Genomic DNA, 24,288 nt, shown 5'->3' on the forward strand with positions numbered 1-24,288 from the left:
TCCCACAATACCTGCCCCAGGGATGTTCCAGGTGAGGAATGTGGTCTGGAGATGCGAACCTTATTCTAACATTAGTTAAAACTGGCTCTCGGCTCCTTTTGATCACAGCCCAGGCCTCCGTTGGTGGTGAAGTTCACCATAAACCACCTCCCACAACTAACAGGGGAGGCCACAGGCCTTGGAGTCCTTCAGAACAAGCATCGATGGGCAGAGTGTTCCAGGGTTTTTAGAAAATGTGCTCACCACGGATAACAATTAGTTCTGAAAATCACCTGGTTCTCTCTCTCAAACACCCCACGACCTCTTTTAATGGCAGGGCTGTACTGCATTAGATGACATTTGGGGACATAAGCAGAGGGATATAAATCCAGGCATCGCTTGAAGAGCCAAGGTCTCTGCAGAAGTTTCAAACGTTCCTGACCTGCTGCAAAGCCTTGCAAGGATGAACATTGTGCTTCTTCTTATTGTGTTTGCTGGCACCTGCTCAGCAGTTCCTAAGTACGAGGTTCCTGTACCCATTCCGATGGTGCCAGACTTGAATCTAAAGAAGGTAATGGGAACATTTCTCTCCTTCACTTATAACTAGGGATGGTGACAAATTTATCAATAATCGAGCTTGCACAGCCTTGTTCACCTGATTACAGACTTTGCAAGCTGACTGTGCCCTCTTTATAACCCACCTGTTTCTCCACGGAGCGCAAGGTGATGTACCTGGTTCTCCCCTTCCTCATTTAATCCCCACAACAACCCTATGAGGTAGATTGGGCTGAGAGGCAGTGACTGTGAGCTTCATGGCTGAACAGGAATTCAAACCCTGGTCTCTCCCATGCCCTAACCCAGTGGTTCTCCAAGGCTGTGTTGTGCTACACTGGTGTGGCAGGAGAGGATGGCAAGTTTAGCAGGAAGAATCAAGGACCAATAAAGAAAGATTTAAACATTTCAGTGTAGTATGTATATATAGCATTGTTTTATACAGCCGTACCTTAGTTCTCGAACGCCCTGGTACTCATACGTTTTGGCTCCTGAACGCTCCAAACCTGGAAATAAGTGTTCCAGTTTGTGAACGTTTTTCGGAAGCCGAACATCTGATGCAGCTTCTGCTCGACTGCATGAACCTCCTGCAGCCAATCAGAAGCCGCTCCTTGGTTTCCAAACAGTTTCGGGAGGCGAACGGACTCCAGGAACTGATTAAGTTTGAGAACCAAGGTGCTACTGTACTTATAAAGTAGTTGTGTTCTGTGTTATTAATCAAGCACTGCTAGGAGTTGCTTCTTTTCATTTTGCAATGTATTTCTTATCAATAATAATAATAATAATAATAATAATAATAATAATAATAATAATAATAATAATAGATGTGGCTTGAAAAAGAATCCATTCTGAAAGAGGGGCCCAGAGTGGGAAGTCTGAGACCACTATGCTACTTTAGCTACCAGTCTACAATATATATTAAAATGTCTTTCTCAATAACACACAAACAAACCTCTTCTTTGTAGCTCACTGGTAAGTGGTTTCCTATTGCAACAGTACAGTATGACAAACAGACGAGAGAAGTCTATGGCTATTTAATGGAGCCCCAAAAGAATGGAGAACTGGTCCTCAAAATTGATGTTCCTAAGTAAGTCTGCATCCACTGCTCTGATCATTATCTACCTTCACAGTATAAAGGGAAGGGTCCTGAGGCTTGGCCTGTTGCCTACCTACCCCTGCCTCTTTCAGCAGGGAGGCTAGGTCGTACACCCAGGGGTCCACCTAAACTGCATCCCTGATCCCCAAAAGTCAATTACATCAGCTGAGATTCTGAATGTCTATTGGGCAGCTTCCAGTTGCTCCCTCTTCTTCTGAAACTGGGCAATGGCCCTCACAGAACTCCAGGACTGGCCAGCTCCAAGCTGCTGATGGAGATGATGTCACAGGAAAATTTGTTCTTTTTGGGGGGGGGGTGCTGGGAAGGGGTGCAAAGGTCAGGACCATCTTGGCAGGCTGGGACAGAGGAAACCATATTTCCTAAAGGCACTACAACTTGATTCTCAGAGGAAACATGGCCCTGGGTGAGCACCTGGAACCCCTTTGAAATCTTGTGCACAGATTGGGGGAGGGGGGCGAGCTGATTGGGTGGGGAAGCAACTTGACAACCCTGCGTTTCTTTCCAGAAATGGAGATTGTCGGCGTAGAAGAGTTGTTCTATACCCTATAAACCAGGCCAAATTCGATACTGAAGGTAAGTTTAATAGATTTCTCCATTATCTCCATCAACACATGCACGCCCTTTCTTTTGCATCTGTGTAAGTGACTCTCATGACTGTTAATGGAACTGGAGGAACTGGAGGCCCCTCGACTGTCCTCGAGTCCAGTATTGGACCACTTTGACCGGATATCTCCAGCAGATGTGGACAGATTCCTCCAATCTGGAAAGCCCACCACCTGTCCTCTTGACCCGTGCCCGTCATGGCTGATTAGAGCGTGTCCAGACGAGGTGCGGGCCCCCCTGGGGGATATCATCAATTTGTCCCTTGGCACCGGGATATTCCCAGGGGAACTGAAGGAGGCGGTGGTGCGTCTGCTCTTAAAGAAAACATCATTAGATCCCTTAGATCTATCCAATTACCGCCCGGTCTCGAATCTTCCATTCCTGGGGAAGGTGATTGAGAGAGCAGTTGCTGAACAGCTTGGTAGGTTTCTGGATGAAACATCTGCTTTGGATCCATTCCAGTCCGGCTTCCGCGCTGGTCATGGGACCGAGACGGCTCTGGTCGCCCTAACAGATGATCTCCGCAGGCAGCTGGATCGAGGCGGGTCGGGGCTGCTGATTCTTCTAGATCTGTCAGCAGCCTTTGACATGGTCAACCACGAACTCCTGGACCACCGCCTTGCCGACGTAGGGATCTAGGGCACAGTCCTTCAATGGCTGCGCTCGTTTCTCTCTGGTCGGGGACAGAGGGTGGCGCTTGGGGGGGAATTGTCATCGCGCCACTCCTTGGTGTGTGGAGTGCCTCAGGGTGCGATTCTCTCCCCGATGCTTTTTAACATCTTTATGCGCCCCCTCGCCCAGCTTGTCCGGAGTTTTGGGCTGGGTTTCCATCAGTATGCTGATGACACCCAACTCTATCTGTTGATGGATGGCCATCCTGACTCGGCCCCAGACACACTGACCAGATGTCTGGAAGCTGTGGCTGGATGGTTACGTGGGAGCCGGTTGAAGTTAAATCCTTCGAAGACAGAGGTCCTCTGGCTGGGGCGGGACGATATGGGATTGAGGGGGCAACTCCCATCTCTTGCGAGGGTGCAATTAGTGCCAGCACCGTCCGTTAAGAGTTTGGGTGTATTCTTCGATACCTCCCTCTCTATGGAGGCGCAGATTACAGCTATAACAAAGGCGACATTTTTCATCTCCGCCAAGCTAAGCAGTTGGCCCCTTATCTCTCTCGCCCTGACCTAGCCACTGTGATCCATGCGACGGTCACCTCCAGACTGGATTATTGTAACTCGCTCTACGTGGGGCTGCCCTTGAGACTGACCCAGAAACTCCAGCGGGTGCAGAATGCCGCGGTGAGACTCCTTATGGGGTCTTCGCTGCGAGATCACATTCATCCAGTACTATACCAGCTGCACTGGCTCCCGGTGGAGTACAGGATTAGGTTTAAGGTGCTGGTTTTAACCTTTAAAGCCCTATACGGCCTAGGACCCTCGTACCTACGAGACCGCCTCTCCTGGTATGCCCCACAGAGAAACCTACGGTCTGCAAATAATAACATCCTCAAGGTCCCAGGCCTCAGAGAGGTTAGGCTGGCCTCAACTAGAGCCAGGGCTTTCTCGGCTGCGGCTCCAATCTGGTGGAATGCTCTGTCACAAGAGACTAGGGCCCTGCAGGACCTGACATCTTTCCGCAGGGCCTGCAAGACAGAGTTGTTCCGCCAGGCTTTTGGTCAGGGCGCAGCCTGACTCCCTCCTTTGGCAACCTGCACAGAATTTTGCTTAATTGGTTGCCATCAATTTGATTTTAATTACCGTAATTTTTATAATGAAATATTTTTAGATTGTGTGACTATTTGACTGTTTGATTATTTGATTGTTGTTAGCCGCCCTGAGCCCGGCTTCGGCTGGGGAGGGCGGGATATAAATAAAATTTATTATTATTATTATTATTATTATTATTATTATTATTATTTTGCGGCTCTTTTTTCAATAGATGAGAAGACTACAGTACACATTGTGGATACAGATTATGAGACTTACCATATCATCCACTTCCTAATGGAGCATATGGGCATGCTACAGCTCTATGGTATGTCTGGAGCTTCTTTGGGTGCCCTTGGCTATAATGGGCACACCTGTCAGCTTTTGAAAATCTCACCCATCCTCCCAGTTTGTGTAAGGTAGGCATAGGCAACCTTCTGCCCTCCAGATGTTTTGGACTACAGTTCCCATCATCCCTGACCACAGGTCCTGTTAGCTAGGGATCGTGGGAGTTGTAGGCCAAAACATCTGGAGGGCCGAAGGTTTCCTATGCCTGGTCTAGGGATATGTAAACACCACCACTAATTGCCAATAGAGTAATCCACCACCACCCCACAGCTAGATTTGTCAGAATAATTGGACCATCACAATAAAACGTCAACAACAAATGTGCCTCACAAGCCCCTGAGGGTTGCATCAGGATGGGACAATTCAGAATGGAGAAGGAACTTTGCCCTACACTTCTGGTTTTTGATTTCAAACCTCCTCCTTCTGAAACTGTTCTTAAACAGTGGACGGGGAGGGAAGAAGTCACACAAGAGGTATTTGTTAAGATACTTAACAGCGTGGTGAAGCAGCAAAAAAGAACTAATGCAAATCTCAGCTGCATCAGCAGAAGTATTGTGTCCCGATCCAAAGAAGTCACAGGACCACTCTATTCTGCCTTGGTCCAACCACACCTGGAATACAGCGTCCAGTTCTGGGTGCCACAATTTAAGGAGGATATTGACAAGCTGGAATGTGTGCAGAGGAGGGCAACCAAGATGATCAAGGGTTTGAAAACCAAGCCTTATGAGGAATGGTTGAGGGAGTGTTTATTTTTGCTTGGAAAAGAGACTGAGAGAATATATGATAGTCATATTCAAATATCGAAAGGACTGTCACATGGAAGAGGGAGCAAGCTTGTTTTCTCCTCCGGAGGGTGGGACTCAATCCAATAAATTCAAGTTACAAGGAAGGAGATGCGGACTAAACATCCGGAAGTATTTTCTGACAGTGAGAGCTGTCCAACAGTGGAACAGACTCCCTCAGGAGGTTGTGGACTCTCCTTCCTTAGAGGTTTTTAAGCAGAGGTTGGATGGCCCTCTGTCATGGATCCTTTATCTGAGATTCCTGCATTGCAGGGGACTAGATGACCCCCACTGTACCATTCTATGATCTATCCTCCTGCACTATGATGCTGATTCTCAATGCCAACTCCTTCTTTGTGTCTTAAGGCAGGGAACAGACTGTGTCAGATGAAGTGAAAGAAAAATTTAAAACTTTGGCCACAGATTTGCAATTCGATCCAGAAGCAATCGCCTATGTATCCGAAAATAGTAAGGGCAATTAATGCTTAAGATTTTCTCCGCCCTGGTTTGAAGGTATGGTGATGATGATGCTAGCCGCTTGGACTCTAGAGATCACCAGGTATTATTGGAATCTGGATATGAAGCCTGATAAGGAACAGTTGAGGGAGTTGGGTGGTGTTTAGCCAGGAGCAGAGGAGATTGAGAGAGGATGGGATAGTCCTCTTCAAATGTCTCCTGGGCTGTCACACAGAAGATGGAGTTAGCTTCGTTTCTTCCCTGTTCAGGGAAGTTTTTAATGTATGACATATTAGTGTATTTTTGGTATTTGTTGAAGCCTCCCAGAGTGGCTGGGGAAACCCAGCCAGATGGGCGAGGTTACAAATAATAAATTATTATTATTATTATTATTATTATTATTATTATTATTATTATTATTATTATTATTATTTCTCCTACTCTGGAGGCTAGCTTTTGAACTAGTGAATTCCAATTACAAGACAGGGGATTCCAACTAAACATCAGGAAGTACTTTCTTACATTATTAGGATTTATAAAATTTGAAGATCTCGGGATAGTTCACAGTATAAAATTACAATATAAAAACACAAAAATACATAATAAAAAGGAGAAAAATAACAAAAAAAACCCCACCCATAAGCCATCCCTCCCACAAACACATGTAAAAGGACATAGACTGTTCAGGATCCAGGTTGGTTTACGTGGAGAAAAGCGGCCCTTGAGGTTTTATCAAGAGAAGGTTTTCTCCACATGTAGATAAGCATTATGGATCCTTTAAAAAGAGAAACCCTACTGATATCTGAGAGCCAGTCTATTGTTGGCTGTGGAGCATGGCCCATAAGGAACATAATCATCATCATCATCATCCTTAACTTGTTCTGTTCCCTGGACCCAATCCCACATCTTGCTCATTCACTGACAGCATTTCTTTTCATCCACAGATCTCTGTATATAAGAAGATGTGGAAAAGGTAAGATAATTAGTCCTCTGCACACTTACCTGGGAGGTCATAAGCTTTATTGAATTCAGTGGTGTTTACTCATGAGTAGCCATATCTAAGGCAGTGGCGGAGCTTCATGCTCCAGCTCCGGGGGACAGAGAGCAAGCAGGGATGGGGCTGGCTCGTGTCCCAGGGGCTTTAAAGGTCAGCACCAACACTTTGAATTGTGCTCGGAAACATACTGGGAGCCAATAAAGATTTTCAGGACCAGTGTTATATGGTCTCAGCGGCCACTCCCAGTCACCAGTCTAGCTGTCACGTTCTGGATTAGTTGTAGTTTCTGGGACACCTTCAAAGGTATCCCCAGGCCTCAGGCAGAAGTCTCCATGAACACTGATAATTTTAGCTAGTTCAGACCTGAGACTCCTCCAGCATCCAACTGAATCTGACACTGACATCTTCCTGCTGATTTGCTGATATTATTATTAAGATTATAAGGATTTTATGTACTACCCTCTACCCACAAGTCCCAGGGCAGTTATCACCTATGGCCTGGAGAGTAGGAACATTATCATTTGAAAACATCGGCAAATCAGGCTTTTGTTAAATGACCAGGAGCAGGGTCCAGAGGAATACAACTGCAACCTTTGTGGGTTTTCTCCATGGGCCAAGGTCCCCACCTCTTGCTGTGATAATGGGATTTCTTGTCTTTTGCAATTCCATGCAGAAAGCCAAAAATAACATGGGAAAGATGTCTGCGTGAGGATGGGGATGGAGGAATCATCCTGGAATCTGCCTCCTGCATTGCAAATACCAACTACCATTGTGAACCATTCCATTTGGAAAGAAAACTTGAATCATTTGGATCAGATACATATTCATAAATGGTATTCTAATCACATAAGTGGTACTGTTTTCTTGTCAATTGGCCTTAAGAGAAAGAAAACTATTATGTGTACACCCCAAATTCATAGCACTATATAAAAAGGAAAAATCCTGGATTCTGAGATCCAGGCTTGGGGCAAGCACTCTTTGGTGAGAGAACTCCAGTCGAGATCACAAAATGCACAGCAAAGTAAAGCATGGAAATATAGGTTGTTGGACCTTTAAAATATGCTCTCTACAGTGAATTCCAAAATATCCCCATTGGGGGGAAAAAACCTTTCTAAAGTTTCCTTCTTCCCCATGGAGACCACAAGCTTGGAAAATAAAACATAGTTTAGTTATAAACTCATTATAGGTCATGTTCATGGACTTCAGAAAATTGCATAGGCAGTAAAACCTGTCTTAGTTAGAAAGTAGTGGAACTTCCTAAATTTCACAATACACAAAATGCCTCTGAAATGAAAACAGCCTCTCTCTTTTTCTAATATCAAGGTGCTGAACCCAATAATGATAATAAAATTTGTTGACTGGCTCCTGTTGAGGAGATACAAAGATGGTCATGTATAAACGACCCAGTCCACATTGTGTACATGATTTCATTTGGCAACGTTGTATTTCATACTCCTGATTGCACCATATGCTGCCATATCGCATCAGCCCATCATACACACCAACCCCAGGACTGATGGCATGCAGACTGATGACATCTCAGTTTTATTATCTCTGACGTAAGATGATGTGCTCATTAGTGTAAAGCAAAGCCTCGCAGGCATCACAGGGCGAAAGAAATGGACAGTAGCATAACCAGTTCTGTACAGTGAAGGACTTCCCATTCCTAAACCTCTGGAAATATTTTTGATCAATTCAGACAACAAGAAGGGAGTCAAACCAAAATCAGGTTCACCTTAGCCGGGCCAGGTTCGGTGTAATATGCTCAACCATCTTGCCCCAGTGAGCATTCAAGTCACCAAATTCTGCACCAGCTGAAATTTCTGAACTATCTTAAGAGGCCATGGCAAAGCTGCATGCTCCGATATCGGGGGCGGAGAGCAGGCGGGGGCGTGGCTGGTGCCCCCAGGGACGTGGCATGCCACCTGCAGTGGTGTGGCGTGCGTTCTGGGGCCGTGATGCGCCACTTGTGGGGGCCTGGCGCCCGGTCGCACGTGGGGTGGTGTGCGGCACATATCCAGGGGGGTGCAGCGATGGCACCCTGCTGGAATAGTGGTACCGGGGCCGGTCTGCTCCCTCCTCAATACTGTTCCTCCGCCAGTGTTAAGAGGCAGTCATGAAATTGTGAGCCCGCCTGTGACTCCCAAGCCTACCCCAAGCCGTCGGGGAAGGGATGGAGGTATGCCACCTTGCCAGTGGCCTTTGCCCCTTCCCCCTTCGTTTTGACAGCTCGGGGAGGCTTGGAAGTCACGGGTGAGCGGCGCACCATTGCCCCATGCTCCCGAACTGCTTCCTGGGGGAGGGGAAGCCTCCCCAGAGCTGTCAAAAGGAAGAGGGAAGGGAGGAAGGCTGCCGGCAAAGGGGCACAGCTCCCTACCCCCCCCGACGCAGTCTGCCATGAGCATCTTGCTCCACACACACCCCATGGGTGTCTCACTCTGCCCCCCTGGGACGCGTGCCCCTCCCCCATGGCCCTGCCCCCAGATACACAGCATGTGTGCCACTCCGGGTGCCAGAGCAGCTAGCTCCGCCTCTGAGCTCAGGCAGGCAGACTGCTGGACAGCGAGGTGGGTCGTAAACCAGCAGAATCCCAAATCTGTCCCAACACACACTAGATCCCTGCCAGCTGGACAAAGAGCCTGGAGAGAGAGAGTCTCTATTTTTAAAAAGATAAATGTCCAAGTCCCCTATGCAGTTAAGTCCAGTCAAAGGCAACTATGGAGTTGCGGTGCTCATCTCACTTTTCAGGCAGAGTCAGCCGACGTTTTTCCACAGACAGCTTTCCGAGTCAGGTGGCCAGAATGACTAAACCGCTTCTGGTGCAATGGAACACTGTGACGGAAGCCAGAGCGCATGGAAATGCTGTTAAGCTTCCCGCCGCAGCAGTACCTATTTATCTACTTGCACTGGTACACTTTCGAACTGCTAGGTTGGCAGGAGCTGGGACAGAGCAACAGGAACTCACCCTGTTGCACAGATTTGAACCGCTGACCTTCCGATCGGCAAACCCAAGAGGCTCAGTGGTTTAGACCTCAGTGCCACCCGCTCCCTCAAATCTCTATAGACCACAGCAACTCCCGCTCCCCAGTCCTCAAGTGTGCCTGGTGGGTCAAGTACCTGGTGGGTACAACTGAGTGACACCAACTGCACCCTGTTCACCAGCCCAAGTCTCATTTATATAGACCAGATAAGCCTCCTCATCCATAATCAGGTCATGGGTGAGGAAGGTCTTATTGCGAACCAACATGACATTCGTTTAAGAATAATTTTTTATTAACCGACCAATCACATCAAATCAAACCAAATTACATAAATTCCAAATTACACAGCCGAATTTTAAATTTTTGTTGGGGGTACCCATATTTCAAGTTTCGAAGGGGATCCAATCAACTTCTTGCTTCTTACTGCTGTTTTAATGTCCATAAATCTAACCTTATGATGCTCACAGTACTATCCAGTCCTTCCTTATTGTTTTTCCACATCTCTTGTTGTTATTTTCATATATTTTTCCTTTCTCTTTGTGACCTCTGATAATCTCCGCAAGCTGGTTAGAGCAGTTTGTAATCCTGCATGGATATTATTATTTTTTTATTTCCATATAACATCACTTCCATACATCAAAACAGTCTTAGCGTCATTAATCTTCACCAATCTGCCTCCTTTCTCAAAACCTCTGAGGAGATTCACTAGGAATGCAGTCTGAAAACAAGTCCGTTCTTCCTCCCGGCTATAAATCCTTTGGCAAGATGGTGACTCTGAATTAATTCCTGCACCATTCCCAAAAGCTCTTATTGCTTCTCGGTCTCCATAAAGCATACTTTTAGTTAAAGTTTATCTCCACACAGACCTTAATCATCCTGCTTGGGTCAGTTCAACCGACGATTCTAATGAGGAGGGGTTCTTATAAATCACATAGAAGGAAAGTAAAAAAGGTCCCCGTCCCCCATTCAGTCAAGTTGTCAACATACCCAGCCTTTGGTGTACCTTCATCGTAAAATATTCCTGTTTCTCCAACCCATCGTCTTCTTTCGCAGAGGTCACTTAAATTAGCAGACTTCACTCCCCTTCTTCACTTGAAATATGTGCATTTGCTTCTTTTGTAATTAATTATTCCAAATTGCTGCAACTAGTGCGCAATCAGAGACAGCGTCCAGGAGAGCCGAGGTCCACACGGGGGCATTCTGCCTAGGGCCCTCACCCCCTTCTTTCGAATTAGGGGGTGATTTATGGGCACAGCAGGCAAGGGCAGTGTTCCCCATTTCCTTGGGGCAACAAGGGAGGCTGCCTACTCCCATAACAGCCTCTTAATTACCCCGTGTGGGTCAGAGAGATGGTATTGTCGGCCATCTTCCAATGCGCCCCCTAGTGGCCCCCCTAGCCAACATGACATTCAATAGCAACACCCACAGATGTCTGGACTCAGCAGAAGAGCATAAAATATAATTAAATAAAACATTGACACTTCCAGGCTGCTGAGAGCAACCAAAGCTTTCCCGCCTCTCAGACTTCCAGGTTAGCGCCTCCGGCAATGGTGGATTTCCTTTGATCGGGAGCAATCCGCTTCGTGAGAACTAGGGTCTGGACCGCCGCGGCGAGGCGGAGACCCATTAAAAACCACAGGCGGGAGACGCCTGTGGACGTGGGATTCGGCTGGCACCTTTTGCGCCTCCCCTACTCGCGGGGAAACCCAGTTTCGGGGATCCGGAGTGATGTGGGGTGAATGGCGCGGTGCTTCGAATCGACTGCTTTTTTCACGGAGTGAAGCCGCATTGCTGTTGCCGGAGAGCGCTGACTTTTTCCTGTGGACAATTGGATTTTAAACAACTGCCCGTGAGTAGAACGGAAAATTGGATTATGAAACTTATTAATTTGGCACCGAAGCGGGAAGGTCTAAACAGGAAGTCTGCCTTCTGCTTTTGTAAATAGATTGAAGCAAAGACATTGCAAGCTAGAGTCTGGAAAGTCGTTTGTAAAAGACCAAATTTCCATCAGTTTAAAATTACTAAACCCCCCTTGGAAGCAGGAGAAGAGGGGGGGAATCTCTTTAGACTGTTCAAACCTGCAGAAGATAGAGTAAAGAAAGATAAATTTCCATCGTCTTGAACCTGGGAGCGCAGTGTCAGAGACAGACGCTTTGGGGTAGTTCACCGACTGTGGACAAAACGTTTTTGACAATTAGTTAAAAAAGAGAAACATATTGATTCCAATGTCCCCTTTTGCACTCAAAAGGAACAAAATATCTGAAAAACGAAAGAAACTTTGTTGCTAGATCTGCTTTTAAAAAGACGGATATAATTAGAAATTGCTTCCTCTAGAGGGAGCTTGTGAAACTGTTGTTAGAGTCGATCTGGGGAATTCTGCAGCTGCAAAGATTAAAGATTGTGAGACTAGACTTTGACCTTGAACAAGAATGTGCCCAGAAGAAGCTTTAGTGCTTGCTTTTTGCAAAACAAGCACTTTACTGGAACAGCTACATGAGAAGATGGATTTGATGACTGTTGCAGTTGGCAATTTTGGACAAACCGTGAATACCTATATAGAAACCACTCAGGAGTTAACCCAGGAATGTGCTCTGACAGAGCAAGTGGCGAAGAAGATAAAGGAGGAGGTTGTTGCTGAACCTCAAGTAGTAGAAATGGAGAGAGCTGCGGCCCTGAAGGAACATAAGTTGTTGTCTCTGACGACAGAACCTGGAGAAAGTCAGATTTGGAGAGATGGAGTACTGTTTGGTCTGGAGATGGGAAGTTGGGTAGACCCCCCTATGCAGGGATGTTTTGACTTCTCGGATTTGACCTTGGGCCAGGGGGAGTTTGGAGTTGTGGGGGCCCTTAACCTTGGAGGGACTTTGAAGCATGTCTTTAAATATCTTTTGGATTTCAATGTCGACTATGGAGAATGGGCTGACTTGTTGAGAAGGGATAAAGATATTGTCAAGTCGGAGTCTCCCCGAGAGAAAGGAAGGAAATTAAGAATAAGATTGGCAGAAAATAAAGCAAAGTGCAGGTATAAACATGAAGAAGACCTGCAGAAGGGACATGGAAAAGACTTAAGAGCCTCGGATAGAAGGTCACCAGGTTGATGAACTAGATGGATGGGATAGAAAGGACTGACAAAACCAGAGACCAGGAAGAAGAGACGATGGATGAAGATTGGAAGAAAGTTTTAAAAATTTTATTTAGAAAATCACTGTAAAATTAATGAGTATTAGAAAAATGTTGGAATGAAACTATTTGGCTTTAGTAGAAAAGTTAAAAAGAATTATGTATAAATATGTTATGTGAAAAAGAATTATGTATAAATAAGATTTAAGTTTTAAGCTTTAGGGCTTTTTATGGTAAGATAAGGTTAAAATAAATTAAGGTAATTTAATGGCAGAATATTGTGAAAGATGGAAAGGATTTGCTGAGATAATTAATAATTAGAATACAAAAAAGGGAGGTGTGAGGAGGTCGATGAAACAAGTTAATGAAAGATAAAGATTTGGGAACATTAGATTTGTTCTTAATTTTTTTTTGTTTATTTTTGTGTGTTTTTTCTTGTTATTGGTGTATTGTGTGTTTTGTTTTCTCTTCGATTTCTGCTGTTATTGACTTGTATTGTTTAATTTCTCTTTTTGCTTGCCTTTTTTCCTTTTCCTTTTATTTCTTGTTTTTTCCTTTCTTTCTTTGTAATTTTAAATTCTCAATAAATATTATTTTTTTAAAAAAATACTTTCCCACCTCTCCATAAAAAGGGGGTGCTAAAATCCTTGATGAAGGTTGGCAATATTCCCATTCACCTTTGGAGTGGGATCTAGTTACAGGTTGACTCATTAGATTTCCAGCAGAACAAGTGGTGATGAGCACAGTGTCCTATATGTTTCGGATGATGCCTACTAATGAAACAATTACTTCTCAAAATAACCCAGTAATCTTCCTTTCCGGTACAGAAATAGCTTCAAAGAGATGGGTGGGTGGATACTCTTGGATAAGTTTTGAGGAAGGAAGATCTATACTGACACTGCAGATCTTGCCCAGCTAGAGACCATTGCAAGGATGAAACATCCACTGTTGAGTTTGGCATTGACCTTTCTATACTTGCTTCATGCTTCAGCCCTTGTCAATGTTCAGCCAGACTTCGATATCACAAAGGTAACCACAAACGTATCTCCAAATGGGTGTTTTTATGCAGACCAAAGCAGAGAGTAGAGGGCAGGTGGGGATACTACATCTGTCAGCTCTATTTCTGATGGAGACACTTGTCCCATTACAAAATGGCAGCTACTGCAGTGTTGTGGCAGCAAGAGAAGTGTTGAATGCCTCCCAGCAGTCAGTTCAAGGCTCCAAAGCCACAGTGAGGCAATGATTTGACACTGCCATTTTGGGTCCTTGAACTTTGGGACACAATGGCCACCTGTCTTGGGCTGCAGGCAGGAGGTAGGAGATATCCCAACAATCCTTTACTCTAAGGAGGGCCCAAAATAGTAGCACATGGAGATCTTTGACATATGTAGCCAGTGGGATTTGGTCTCTTATTTACTCAGGCGTTATGGAAGTTGAGAGCACTTCCAATAGCTGTGAACTATATGCAAGTGAGTGAGAGGATGTTATCTTTGTTCTGCTGTTTGTGTGCCTATATATATCTCTCTCTCCAATATGCTTGTCTAATTAATGCATGAAGGGGTTAATACTTTAGCATAAGCTGTCCCACCAGCCTTAGATATGTCCACTTGACCTCAGCTTAGGAGGAACTTTGTTCTCCTTTCAGTCTACCTGGAAAACTCAGTATGTTAAGAGGTTTGAGCTGGTTGCTCCAGTTCAACTGCATGGCTCTCATCAGCCACTCTTGAGTTCCTATTCCACTGATTTAGGAACCTTCATCACTTTGTAGCTATGCTATGTTTTACTGCCTGTGCAACCTTTTCTGAAGCACATGAATCTGACCTTTGGAGGGTTTGTAAGGAAACCAGTTTTTCACTTACCCAACATGTGGTCTTTTTCCTATGCTGGAGAAGCAGGAAACCTTGAAAAGAAACTGTTTAAAGGGGGGGGGGGTTTGGAACTCACTTTACATGGCAAACTTTAGTCTAACAGCCTATATTTACACCCTTTGCTGCTTTTAAATATCTATACGAAGCCACTAGAAGAGATCATCAGGCGGCTTGGGCTAGGTGTTCACCAGTTTGTGGATGATACCCAGCTCTGCCTCTTCTTCAAATCAGAACCAGTGAGTGCAGTGAAGGTCCTGTGTGAGTGCCTGGAGGTGGTTAGAGGATGTATGGCAGCTAACATATTGAGGTTGAATCCTGACAAGACAGAAGTACTGTTTGGGGAGGGGACAGGGGATGTGTGGGTGTGGGGGACTCCCTGGTCCTGAATGGGGAAACTGTGCCCCTGAAGGATCAGGAGTGCAGCCTGGGAGTCATTTTGGACTCACAGCTGTCCATGGAGGTGCAGGTCAATTCTGTGTCCAGGGCAACTGTCTACCAGCTCCACCTGGTATGCCAGCTGAGGCCCTACCTGCCTACACACTGTTTCACCACAGTGGTGCATGCTCTAGCTATCTCCCGCTTGGACTATTGCAATGCGCTCTATGTGGGGCTACCTTTGAAGGTGACCCGGAAACTACAACTAATCCAAAATGCAGCAGCTAGACTGGGAGTGGCTGTCGAGACCATATAACACCGGTCCTAAAGGATCTTCATTGGCTCCCAGTACGTTTCCGAGCACACTTCAAAGTGTTGGTGCTGACCTTTAAAGCCCTAAATGGCTTCAGCCCAGTGTACCTGAAGGTGCGTCTCCACCTCCATCATTCAGCCTGGACACTGAGGTCCTCCTCTGAGGGTCACCTGCTGGTTCCCTAACTGCAAGAAGCGAGATTACAGGGAACCAGGCAGAGGGCCTTCTTGGTAGTGGTCCCCCCCCCCCTGTGGAACGCCCTCCCATCAGATGTCAAGGAAATAAACAACTATCTGACTTTTAGAATACATCTGAAGGCAGCCCTGTTTAGGGAATTTTTAAATGTTTGATGTTTTATTGGTTTTGCTATTCTGCTGGGAGATGCCCCGTGCATTTGGGGAAACCCAGCCAGATTGGGGGGGGTATTAATGATGATGTTGCTGCATATTTTATTACTTTAAATCTCTGCTGGGTTCTCTTACCAAAGAGTACTTGCCCCAGACTTGAATCTTGACATCCAGGAATTCTGCTTTCTATATACTATTCCCCCACCACCACTACCATCAAAGAGTGAGCATTGCTTCCTGAAATGATGTGAGTGGAAAGAGGATCATTCCAATGCATGCAATTTTGGCGAGGAAATTGACTTAACTCCTCTTTCTAGTTTGCTGGAAAATGGAACCTCGTTGCACTGGCTATAAAAGAAGGTCAACCATCAGAGGACAAAAGGATTCATACTACAGTTGTGTTTGATAATGGAGTCATCGCTTTCAAAACACGGGTTCCAGTGTAAGTTCTCTTGAATTACTTTGAGACCACCTTCCTTTGTTTTGCAAGGCCCATCAGTTCACTTGCTGGAGTGAAGGGGCGGGGGTGGGGCTGGGGGCACTAAAATGCAATGATCTGGAGAGGCTTCCAATCCCAAATTTCAGCTGCTGCAGGTACAAATAGTGGGACTTCTGCAGAAGCGTCATGATCTTATATTTTCTTTCCAGAGGGAAGGAGTGTAAAAGATTGCAGACTCGTTTTTTCCCAGATGAGCAGCCTGGAATATACAGGACAGGTAAACAACAAGTGATTCACTCTTTGTTCAGGGCGGAAGGAAATCACAGTATTCCAACCAGCCTCCCATGGGAAGCTAAGTTGTTTCCAAGCCACCTCTATCCCCCTCTGATAGGGGCTTCCAGTTGGGGGCTTAATGTTGCAGTTGGGGACTTGACATAATCACAAATGGATTACTGACAATGGGTTTAGTTAACATTGGATTTTCGCTGAAAAGTGAGAAATCTGATTTAATGCGGGGGGGTGGGGTCCAGAAACTGGTATTCAGGAGCACTGCTGTTTGCAACTGTGGATATCAGAGCATAGCTACTGTGACTAATAGCCATCAATAGATCTCCCCCACCCTTTAAAGCCGTCCATATTTGTGGCCATCACTGCCTCCTATAGGAGTTCCACAGTTTAAGAATAATAAGAATAAGAATAAGAATAGGAATAAGAATAAGAATTTATTTGTCCCCCGCCCATCTGGCTGGGTTTCCGCAGCCACTCTGTACGGCTTCCACAAGACCAAAATTACACCAATATGTCATACATTAAAAACTTCCCTGAACAGGGCTGCCTTAAGATGTCTTCTGAATGTCTGGTAGTTGTTTATCTCTTTGACATCTGGTGGGAGGGCGTTCCACAGGGCGGGCGCCACTACCGAGAAGGCCCTCTGCCTGGTTCCCTATAGTTTTGCTTCTTGCAATGAGGGAACCGCCAGAAGGCCCTCGGCGCTGGACCTCAGAGTCTGGGCAGAATGATGGGGGTGGAGACGCTCCTTCAGATATACTGGGCCGAGGCCATTGAGGGCTTTAAAGGTCAGCACCAACACTTTGAATTATGCTCGGAAACGTACTGGGAGCCAATGTAGGTCTTTCAAGACCAGTGTTAGTTTAAGTATGCACTGCGTAAGAAAGTGCTTTCTTTTAAATGTCCCAAGTCTTCCAGCATTCAGCAGCATTGGATGCCCATGAATTCTAGTGCTATGAGAGAGGAAGGAAAGCTTCTATCCACTTTCTCCAGCAAAACCTTGTATGGCGATGTCACTGCCAATACATTGGAGAACTGGGGTGGGGGTGGAATCAGTTCTACTTGGAACCGCGCGCCCCCCCCCCCCAAGGCATATGCCCATCTGAGGTAACTGCTGCACCAAACTGTAAGAGAAGTGTGTGCCCTTAAAGGATCTCTTTTGTGGTCCTGATTCAGATGCAGGGAAGACCACCATTTACATCATGAAGACAGATTACGTCCATTACGCCATTATTTTCGTTCACACACAAGAAATGGAGGTCCTGCAGCTATACGGTATGTGTCTTCATTGATGGGAAAGAGTGTGTTGTGGGATGTAAATATGAGGCTACTGAATGTGTCAGGTATACTGGCTAGCTGCAAATATACAAGAGTGTTAGATCCTCTGAAAGCCTTCCTCCACCCTCTGTTGTGCAATTTGAAGCAGAGATTAAGTTTCTTCATCTCTACTCCAAATCACCTCAACCAAAGCTCCTCTTTCAAAATGAGTAGCGTTCACCTCCCCAACCACAGAGCTGGTCCAGGAGAATATGATGGCACTGGTGTAGCATGGAGGCGGCACAGGGACAGTTGCCCCAGGTGCAAAATTGTTGGGGGGAACAAATTTTCAACACTTGCTGCTGCCTCAATACAGCAGCATGCTTCTGTTGCTGGGCTCAACTGATAACAGCTTCTCCATGCAAACCAGGAAGTGACCTCTCCAGACAATGGAACGACTCTTCTTATCTCTGTGGGTGACACAGATGCCATTAGGCAGTTGAATGTGCATGTGTACTCCATCCGTTTCCCTCCCTCCCTCCTCTCTGCGAGGCCCCAGGTGCTGGCAACCCACGCTAGGCCACTGTACCATGGTCAATGGTATCCAAAATCACTGCACCCATGAAGAAGCAAGAGCAGGCCCATTCTCTTCTCTAATATAAGCCATCCATTGTGCTGAGCAGACCAATCCCAGGTCAAAAATCAACCAGAAATGGGCCTAGATAACTCGTTTCCTCTTAGCATGCCTGAAGCCACAGGACCAATGTTCTCTTGAGCACCTTTCCTGAAAAGGGAATGTTTGGAACTGGGGGTGGTAGTTGTCATACATGCCAGATGTGCTTTGTCTTATAAAGTCTTCTCTAGTGGGATATAGATAGAGAAAGGCAGGTACAGAGATACAGACAGGAGAGCAGGAGCAAAGTGAAAATGGAGTCTTTTGGGCCAGGGCATCATTGCATTGCAGAAGGGCTTTAGAGCACTCTGAATCTGCAGCAGCATAATGCGCTATACAAACTGGCTCCCTGAAGGCACACGCAAGAAGCTCTTCTCCCACCATATGCCTCTAAAGACTTTCTAAGCTAAAACAAGTACAGCATATTTTATTGCTGCGGTGCAGTTAGCATTTGAAAGACTATTCAGCCAGCACAGCAAGTATTTCAGAATATACTGATGTGATACACTGCATCTGCATTGCAATGCAATGTTGGGAAGCCACACAGCATGGATTATTTATAGTGTCTGTTCTATTCCCCTATCCCCTTTAGAAAATAATATTAATCTAATAATTTTATTATTTATATGCCGCCCATCAGACTGGGATGTCCCAGTCACTCTGCGTGACTCCCAACCAAATATTAAAATCACAATAAAACAACAGCCATTAAAAACTTCCTTTTGAAGCCATCCACATCCCTTTTGTGGCAGATTTCATCCTTTAACTATGTGCTTCAGATCCAAAATGCGTTTGTTGCTTGAGATCCAAAATAAGTATGTTCCATCTCTTTTTTTCTCCCTCTTATTTCTCAATGTGACAACTTTTGGGGGGGTCTGAAGTCAGGGAAGAGGAAGCATCAACGGAAGTGATAGAAATATACAAGGAGATTGCAACGTCAATGGATCTGTGTGTCGACAAGATCATCTATCTTCAGAGATCTGGTAATACGAGGTTCTCTTATGCCTTATTATTTCTAGATTTGAGATAAATAGTGATGCAATTTCTTTTTTCTTTAAACAAAACGGATCACAATTTTCTAGCAATGATGATCAAGGTAGTTTATGTTGGGGAAATAAGTAGTATGAAGTATAACTTGACTGCCGCTGGTTGGTGTTTACTTGCATTCTGTACCCTGGTCCCAATTCCACATCCTGTTCTGAGACTTTATCTCTTTTATTCCACAGATTCTTGCGCAGATGTATGAGTAAGACATCTGAACCTGGAACTGTGTGTGACTGCAAAGGTGAATCAAAGTTGTTAAACCCTCCCATTTGGAAAGAAAATCAGCTGGATCTCATTCCCATAAATGTTACAAGATGATGCACCAATACCACAACCAGTCACTTAATTATCTTGAAAACTAGTCGGAACTGAAATAAAACCATCCAAGACCCATATAAGCGTGTTCAATTTATTTTCACTTAATCAATTTACCCTACAAATCTATAGGCCACCTTCATAACTTCAAGGGGTTAGCATTGCAAAAATGTGTAATATAAAGGAAAGGAAATCACCGTATTATAACAAGTTGCTGTTGTAACAGCAATAATAAGAATTTTGAAAGATATTAAGATATTAAGAGTTCTTCTTTGTGCTCTCTGTGCAGCCAATCATAGAAAAGTGGGTGTGGCCAATGGGAAAGGTGGATTAAGGGCCACAGTTTTCTTGCAAAGCACCTGCCTTATTTCCACACAGAAGTTCTATCCTCATCAACATCTCCAGGTAGGGCTTCCCTGGAGCATCTGGTTTGCTCCAATTCTGGCAAAATAGCTCTTTTCATATCTTATAGGCAGACACAAACACCAGCCTGTTCTCCACAGCGACAGTGTGTAAGTTTGTGTGTGTGATGCCCCTTTCAGTTGTTTTATGACACATCACATGGAGGGATTTCAAAATTCCCTCCAAAAGAAAAGGTTTGACAAGATTTAGGGACATACACAGTACAATCTGTTCAGGACCATCCCATCCTCTGTGAGGAGGAATCCCCAAAGAGTGTCCTGGAAGCATCAAGAAGAGGATATAAGCCGAGGTATGTCAGAGAGCAGAGAAAAGCAATGGAGTGTTGCTTGGAGCTGGTGCAGAACATATTGATGCATACCACCCAAACTCTGAGGGGTGCAAGATTCCAGGTGCTTACCTTGGGTTCATGCTTCCTTTTGGAATGAGGCATAGTGGAGACTGTGGTATCTTTATGATATATGGTTTATTCACAAATATATACAACCTGAGACAATGATGGAGGGGTTCACAGCTAACACCCCAAAGGGAATTGGTCCTCTCATAGCCACAGCCTTGGATTCAAACAAACATCAAAAATTGTTCTCTTTCTCTCCAGCTTGTTGTGTTTCCTTCCAGGTCACATCCCTGCCCCCCAAACACTCAACCCTGGCTCTCCCCCACCCTGAATTGAGGGGTGGTATTTGCCATCTCCCAAACTATCCCTTAATCCTGCTTAATGGTTCATCACCCAGGCTATCACCTCACCAGGAAGATAGCTTGGCTTGATTTAGATTTTATCACTTGCTGATTCCAGTGATTAGTGGGGTCTTGCATCCAGTTTAACTTCCCTAATTCATAACACTATATAGAAAGGAGAATTCCTGGGTGCCAGGTTTGGGGCAAGTACTCTTTGGCATGAGAACTCCAGCAAATATTTAAAATCACAAAATAAGGAACAAAGTACAGGATGGGAATATAGGTGGTTAGACCTTTAAAATATGCTCTTGAAAAAGAGTTCCTTAATGTCTTTTACAAACTTACTTTCTCAGGTTTCCCTCTCCCCCCAGCATAAAAATCACTTTACTTAAAAACTCTTCAAAGGTCAGGTTCGTGGACTTCAGATACCTGCGCAGCCAGTAAAACGTGGCTTAGTTAGAATGTAGTGAAAATTCCTAAATGGTATAAGAACACAAAAGTGGCTTGTGCGAGCCCTGCAGCTAAGCTGGACCAACCAGTTTTCCACACACCAAGTTCATCAGATAGATGGGTGTGTTTGTGACAATCAGCTTGTTTACCTATTTCCTCCCAAGGTGAGGGGAAGTGACCTAGGTTAAGCCTGGCAGGACAGCTTACTTTATGGTATTAACCACTTCATGCATTAAGCATATTGGTTGTATGATGCTGGTTATCCCACAGTTGGGAGTCAGAGAAGCAGCTGGAATGTGTGGCGAGACTGGCAATTGGAAAGATGAAAAACGGAGGACAAAGAATGAGAAGAATGAGATGGGAGGGAGAAAGGGTTTGGAGGAGGAGAGCCAGCTAGCTGAAGTTAGGGTTCAAGAATGGGTATTTAGCATTTCATATGGATGATCTGTTCTGGGCATTACTTTGTATATACATACCCTGGTGGCGCTGTGGGTAAAACCTCAGCGCCTAGGACTTGCCGAGCGCATGGTCGGCGGTTCGAATCCCCGCGGCGGGGTGCGCTCCCGTCGTTCGGTCCCACCGCCTGCCAACCTAGCAGTTCAAAAGCACCCCCGGGTGCAAGTAGATAAATAGGGACCGCTTACCAGTGGGAAGGTAAACGGCGTTTCCGTGTGCTGCGCTGGTGCCGGCTCGCCAGCTGCAGCTTCGTCATGCTGGCCACGTGACCCGGAAGTGTCTGTGGACAGCGCTGGCTCCCAGCCTAGTGAGATGAGCGTGCAACCCTAGAGTCTGTCAAGACTGGCCCGTACGGGCAGGGGTACCTTTACCTTTACCCTTAATACTGGTTTTAGCTAACTGTGTCATGGTCTGAATGTTGTCAGGCAGGAGCATTTTCAAGCCCTGGAATCTCCTGGATGTAACACAGGTGCATTGACTGCCAAGACCCCTTCAACCAATAGAGCTAAAGAAACGTAAAACATGTTGATGTCACAGGAGTGAAGCTTTTTGCATGTTACAACCGTTGGCACAAAATGTATTGTGGGTTTACACAATTTGACACAATCACAAGAGGGAAAGTGCTACTGTTTCCTCTGATATAGCCATCTGTTTACTTCATCATTACCACATCTCAACCTTTCCTATAAATAATGAACTTCTGAACAGATGGTATTATCAGTGTTATATGGCTGTTGTAGAGTGCTGCTATCTAGTACTTATCCAGGCAATGCATATTGTATTTTTAATAAGACAGAGGCGTAGGTGTCTTTTTGATCAAGGTGGCTAGTCCAACTCCCTGCAATGCAGGCATCCTGTCCACAGCCATATATATAAAATAATTACAACAGAAAAAACCCCTCTCCCACATGACATATATCAATAAGCCTCCATTTCATATGGTTCACTCATCCCCACCTAACTTCCAATGTGTTGGAAATTTTAAAAAGGACAAGAATTTAAGAAAAACGCATTTATAAAAATTATGTCTTGCTAGCATTTCCCCCCCAGTAGTTGGAATAACTGTATTGCTTATATATCTATACTCCGTGCCGTATCACAATTTCAAGTATTCTTTTTATTTTTATTTTCCCTTTCCCCTTTTCACTGAAAATTTTCAATAAAAAGAATTTAACAAAAATGGCAGGAATGCTTTATGGCACATAAGGTATTGGAATTTTTTTTTAAAGAGTGATCCTAGGATATTCAGCTCCATTAGATACACTGTACACACACACACACACTTGAACTGCATGAATGAACTAAATTACCAAAACCAAAGAATTAGCACCCCTCTTAGTCACAACAGCCAGGATTCTCTGTGCATAATATTTGAGAATACAAGTTACACCCTCCTTCAGGTAATGGATAAACCAAATGGTGGATTTTGAAATTAAACTCACCATGTGAGAAAAATGAAAAATACAACTATGGAGCAAATTGACTGTAAACTTATCTCCTTTTATTCATTTTTGTAAAACGAACACTTTATAATGAAATATGCAGCTTTTGTTTTTTAAAGGTTATTCCAGATACTGTGTATAGTTTTGTCCTATGTTGTGTTGTAAAGTGTGGTTTTTTTAAAGTAACTAAACAGTAAAAGGAGGCAGAGCACAAAATGCAGGGAACTATTCTGGCAGGATGCAGGAGTGGTATCTGGGATTTTGTGCATTTGAACTACTGAGTAAAAAAAGGGCATCGTCTTCCAGAGGCCCCAGTCTTCCTCGGGTCAAGGCAATGGTGTTTTTAAATGTCTCATTTTGGCTTCTCGTCTGCCAGAAATATGCTTTCCAATACCACAAACTCTAGATTACAGGACTAGGTGGAATGACATGCATACAAGAAACATTTTCGTAACATTCTTCCTGTTAGCATTTGAGAATGGGCAAGGCCATGTACAAAGATAGGAATAAAATGCAGCGATAGAATCCCACGTTTACTCGGGTTTTCATCAGAAAAGCAGGTAACAAATCCTTTTTTAAGTTCCCCAAAGCAATCCTCACTATTGCACTAAACAATTAGAAGGGTTTCAGCCTCCATAAACCTTGGATATGGCAAATGAACAAACATATAATCTCAAAATTGTATGTTTTATGCGACAAGACACAGGCCTGCTTGATAGCTTCCCACCGGTATCTGGTGAAAACTGGATGCTGGAGTAGATGGGCCATTGGTCTGATTCAGCAGGCTCTGTATGTTCTTAGCATACTGAGAAAACTTCTGGCTTCATTAATAGCACAGAAAGGAAATTTTAACAAACAGCATTTTCCACCAGAGTGCCATAGTGACGAAAGGAACTGTTCCCTAAAATGTACTGGCAGGCTTATGTGAGATTTTCCCCAACCCATTTTGCGACGAACCGCTTTGCAAGATCTTAGTTGCTGGTACTCAGCTATTCATTGGTTGCCACTAAACAATACTTTCAAGTTGGGCTGCTGTCCCTAGGCTATCATAACTTTCACATGTAGCTTATCTCAGATGTCACCATTCTCAAGGATGGGTACAATACTCTTTGTAAGGGGAAACAAGAACATGGGGACTCTGTGTATTTTATATTAATTGCTTTACTGAAGTTGCTCTTGAGATACAATTTGGGGCTTTCAGTTGTCCACTACCATACTAGGATGGCAATTTAGTGTTTGTCCATGTTAAAAGGATCTGAACAGATATATTTAGAGTTCATTA

General features: G+C 44.7%; 2 protein-coding genes across 3 annotated transcripts; both read left to right on the forward strand.

Annotated features, from left to right (window-relative positions):
* The first annotated feature begins 254 nt into the window (after positions 1 to 254).
* Positions 255 to 7,390, forward strand: LOC308576954 (major urinary protein 3-like). Of its 2 annotated transcripts, XM_081177076.1 has the most exons (7): positions 403 to 550; positions 1,497 to 1,618; positions 2,154 to 2,221; positions 4,190 to 4,285; positions 5,454 to 5,555; positions 6,488 to 6,516; positions 7,214 to 7,390. In XM_081177076.1, exons 1-6 carry the CDS (start codon positions 443 to 445, stop codon positions 6,499 to 6,501), a joined length of 510 nt encoding a protein of 169 aa, XP_081033202.1. In that variant the 5' UTR covers positions 403 to 442; the 3' UTR covers positions 6,502 to 6,516; positions 7,214 to 7,390. The 2 variants fall into 2 exon arrangements, with proteins under 2 accessions (XP_081033203.1, XP_081033202.1); XM_081177077.1 differs by lacking the exon at positions 5,454 to 5,555 and having other exon boundaries at positions 255 to 550.
* Positions 7,391 to 13,546: 6,156 nt separating this feature from the next.
* LOC308576956 (lipocalin-15-like) lies at positions 13,547 to 19,643 on the forward strand. Its single transcript, XM_081177081.1, has 6 exons — positions 13,547 to 13,670; positions 15,862 to 15,986; positions 16,193 to 16,260; positions 17,448 to 17,546; positions 19,083 to 19,184; positions 19,428 to 19,643. The coding sequence occupies exons 1-6, from the start codon at positions 13,575 to 13,577 to the stop codon at positions 19,445 to 19,447; spliced, it is 510 nt and encodes a 169-aa protein (XP_081033207.1). The 5' UTR covers positions 13,547 to 13,574; the 3' UTR covers positions 19,448 to 19,643.
* Positions 19,644 to 24,288: the final 4,645 nt, after the last annotated feature.

Source organism: Podarcis bocagei, assembly GCF_964188305.1.
Source record: "Podarcis bocagei genome assembly, chromosome: 17".
Taxonomy (NCBI): domain Eukaryota; kingdom Metazoa; phylum Chordata; class Lepidosauria; order Squamata; family Lacertidae; genus Podarcis; species Podarcis bocagei.

Excerpts from the sequence above, each read along its gene's own strand:
- LOC308576956 (XM_081177081.1), top strand. The coding sequence starts at position 13,575 with ATGAAACATCCACTGTTGAGTTTGGCATTGACCTTTCTATACTTGCTT. Across the intron at positions 13,671-15,861 it reads CAGACTTCGATATCACAAAG|TTTGCTGGAAAATGGAACCT; the intron begins GTAACCACAAAC and ends TCCTCTTTCTAG. Across the intron at positions 17,547-19,082 it reads GGAGGTCCTGCAGCTATACG|TCAGGGAAGAGGAAGCATCA; the intron begins GTATGTGTCTTC and ends GGGGGTCTGAAG.
- LOC308576954 (XM_081177076.1), top strand. The coding sequence starts at position 443 with ATGAACATTGTGCTTCTTCTTATTGTGTTTGCTGGCACCTGCTCAGCA. Across the intron at positions 551-1,496 it reads CAGACTTGAATCTAAAGAAG|CTCACTGGTAAGTGGTTTCC; the intron begins GTAATGGGAACA and ends TCTTCTTTGTAG. Across the intron at positions 2,222-4,189 it reads GGCCAAATTCGATACTGAAG|ATGAGAAGACTACAGTACAC; the intron begins GTAAGTTTAATA and ends TTTTTTCAATAG.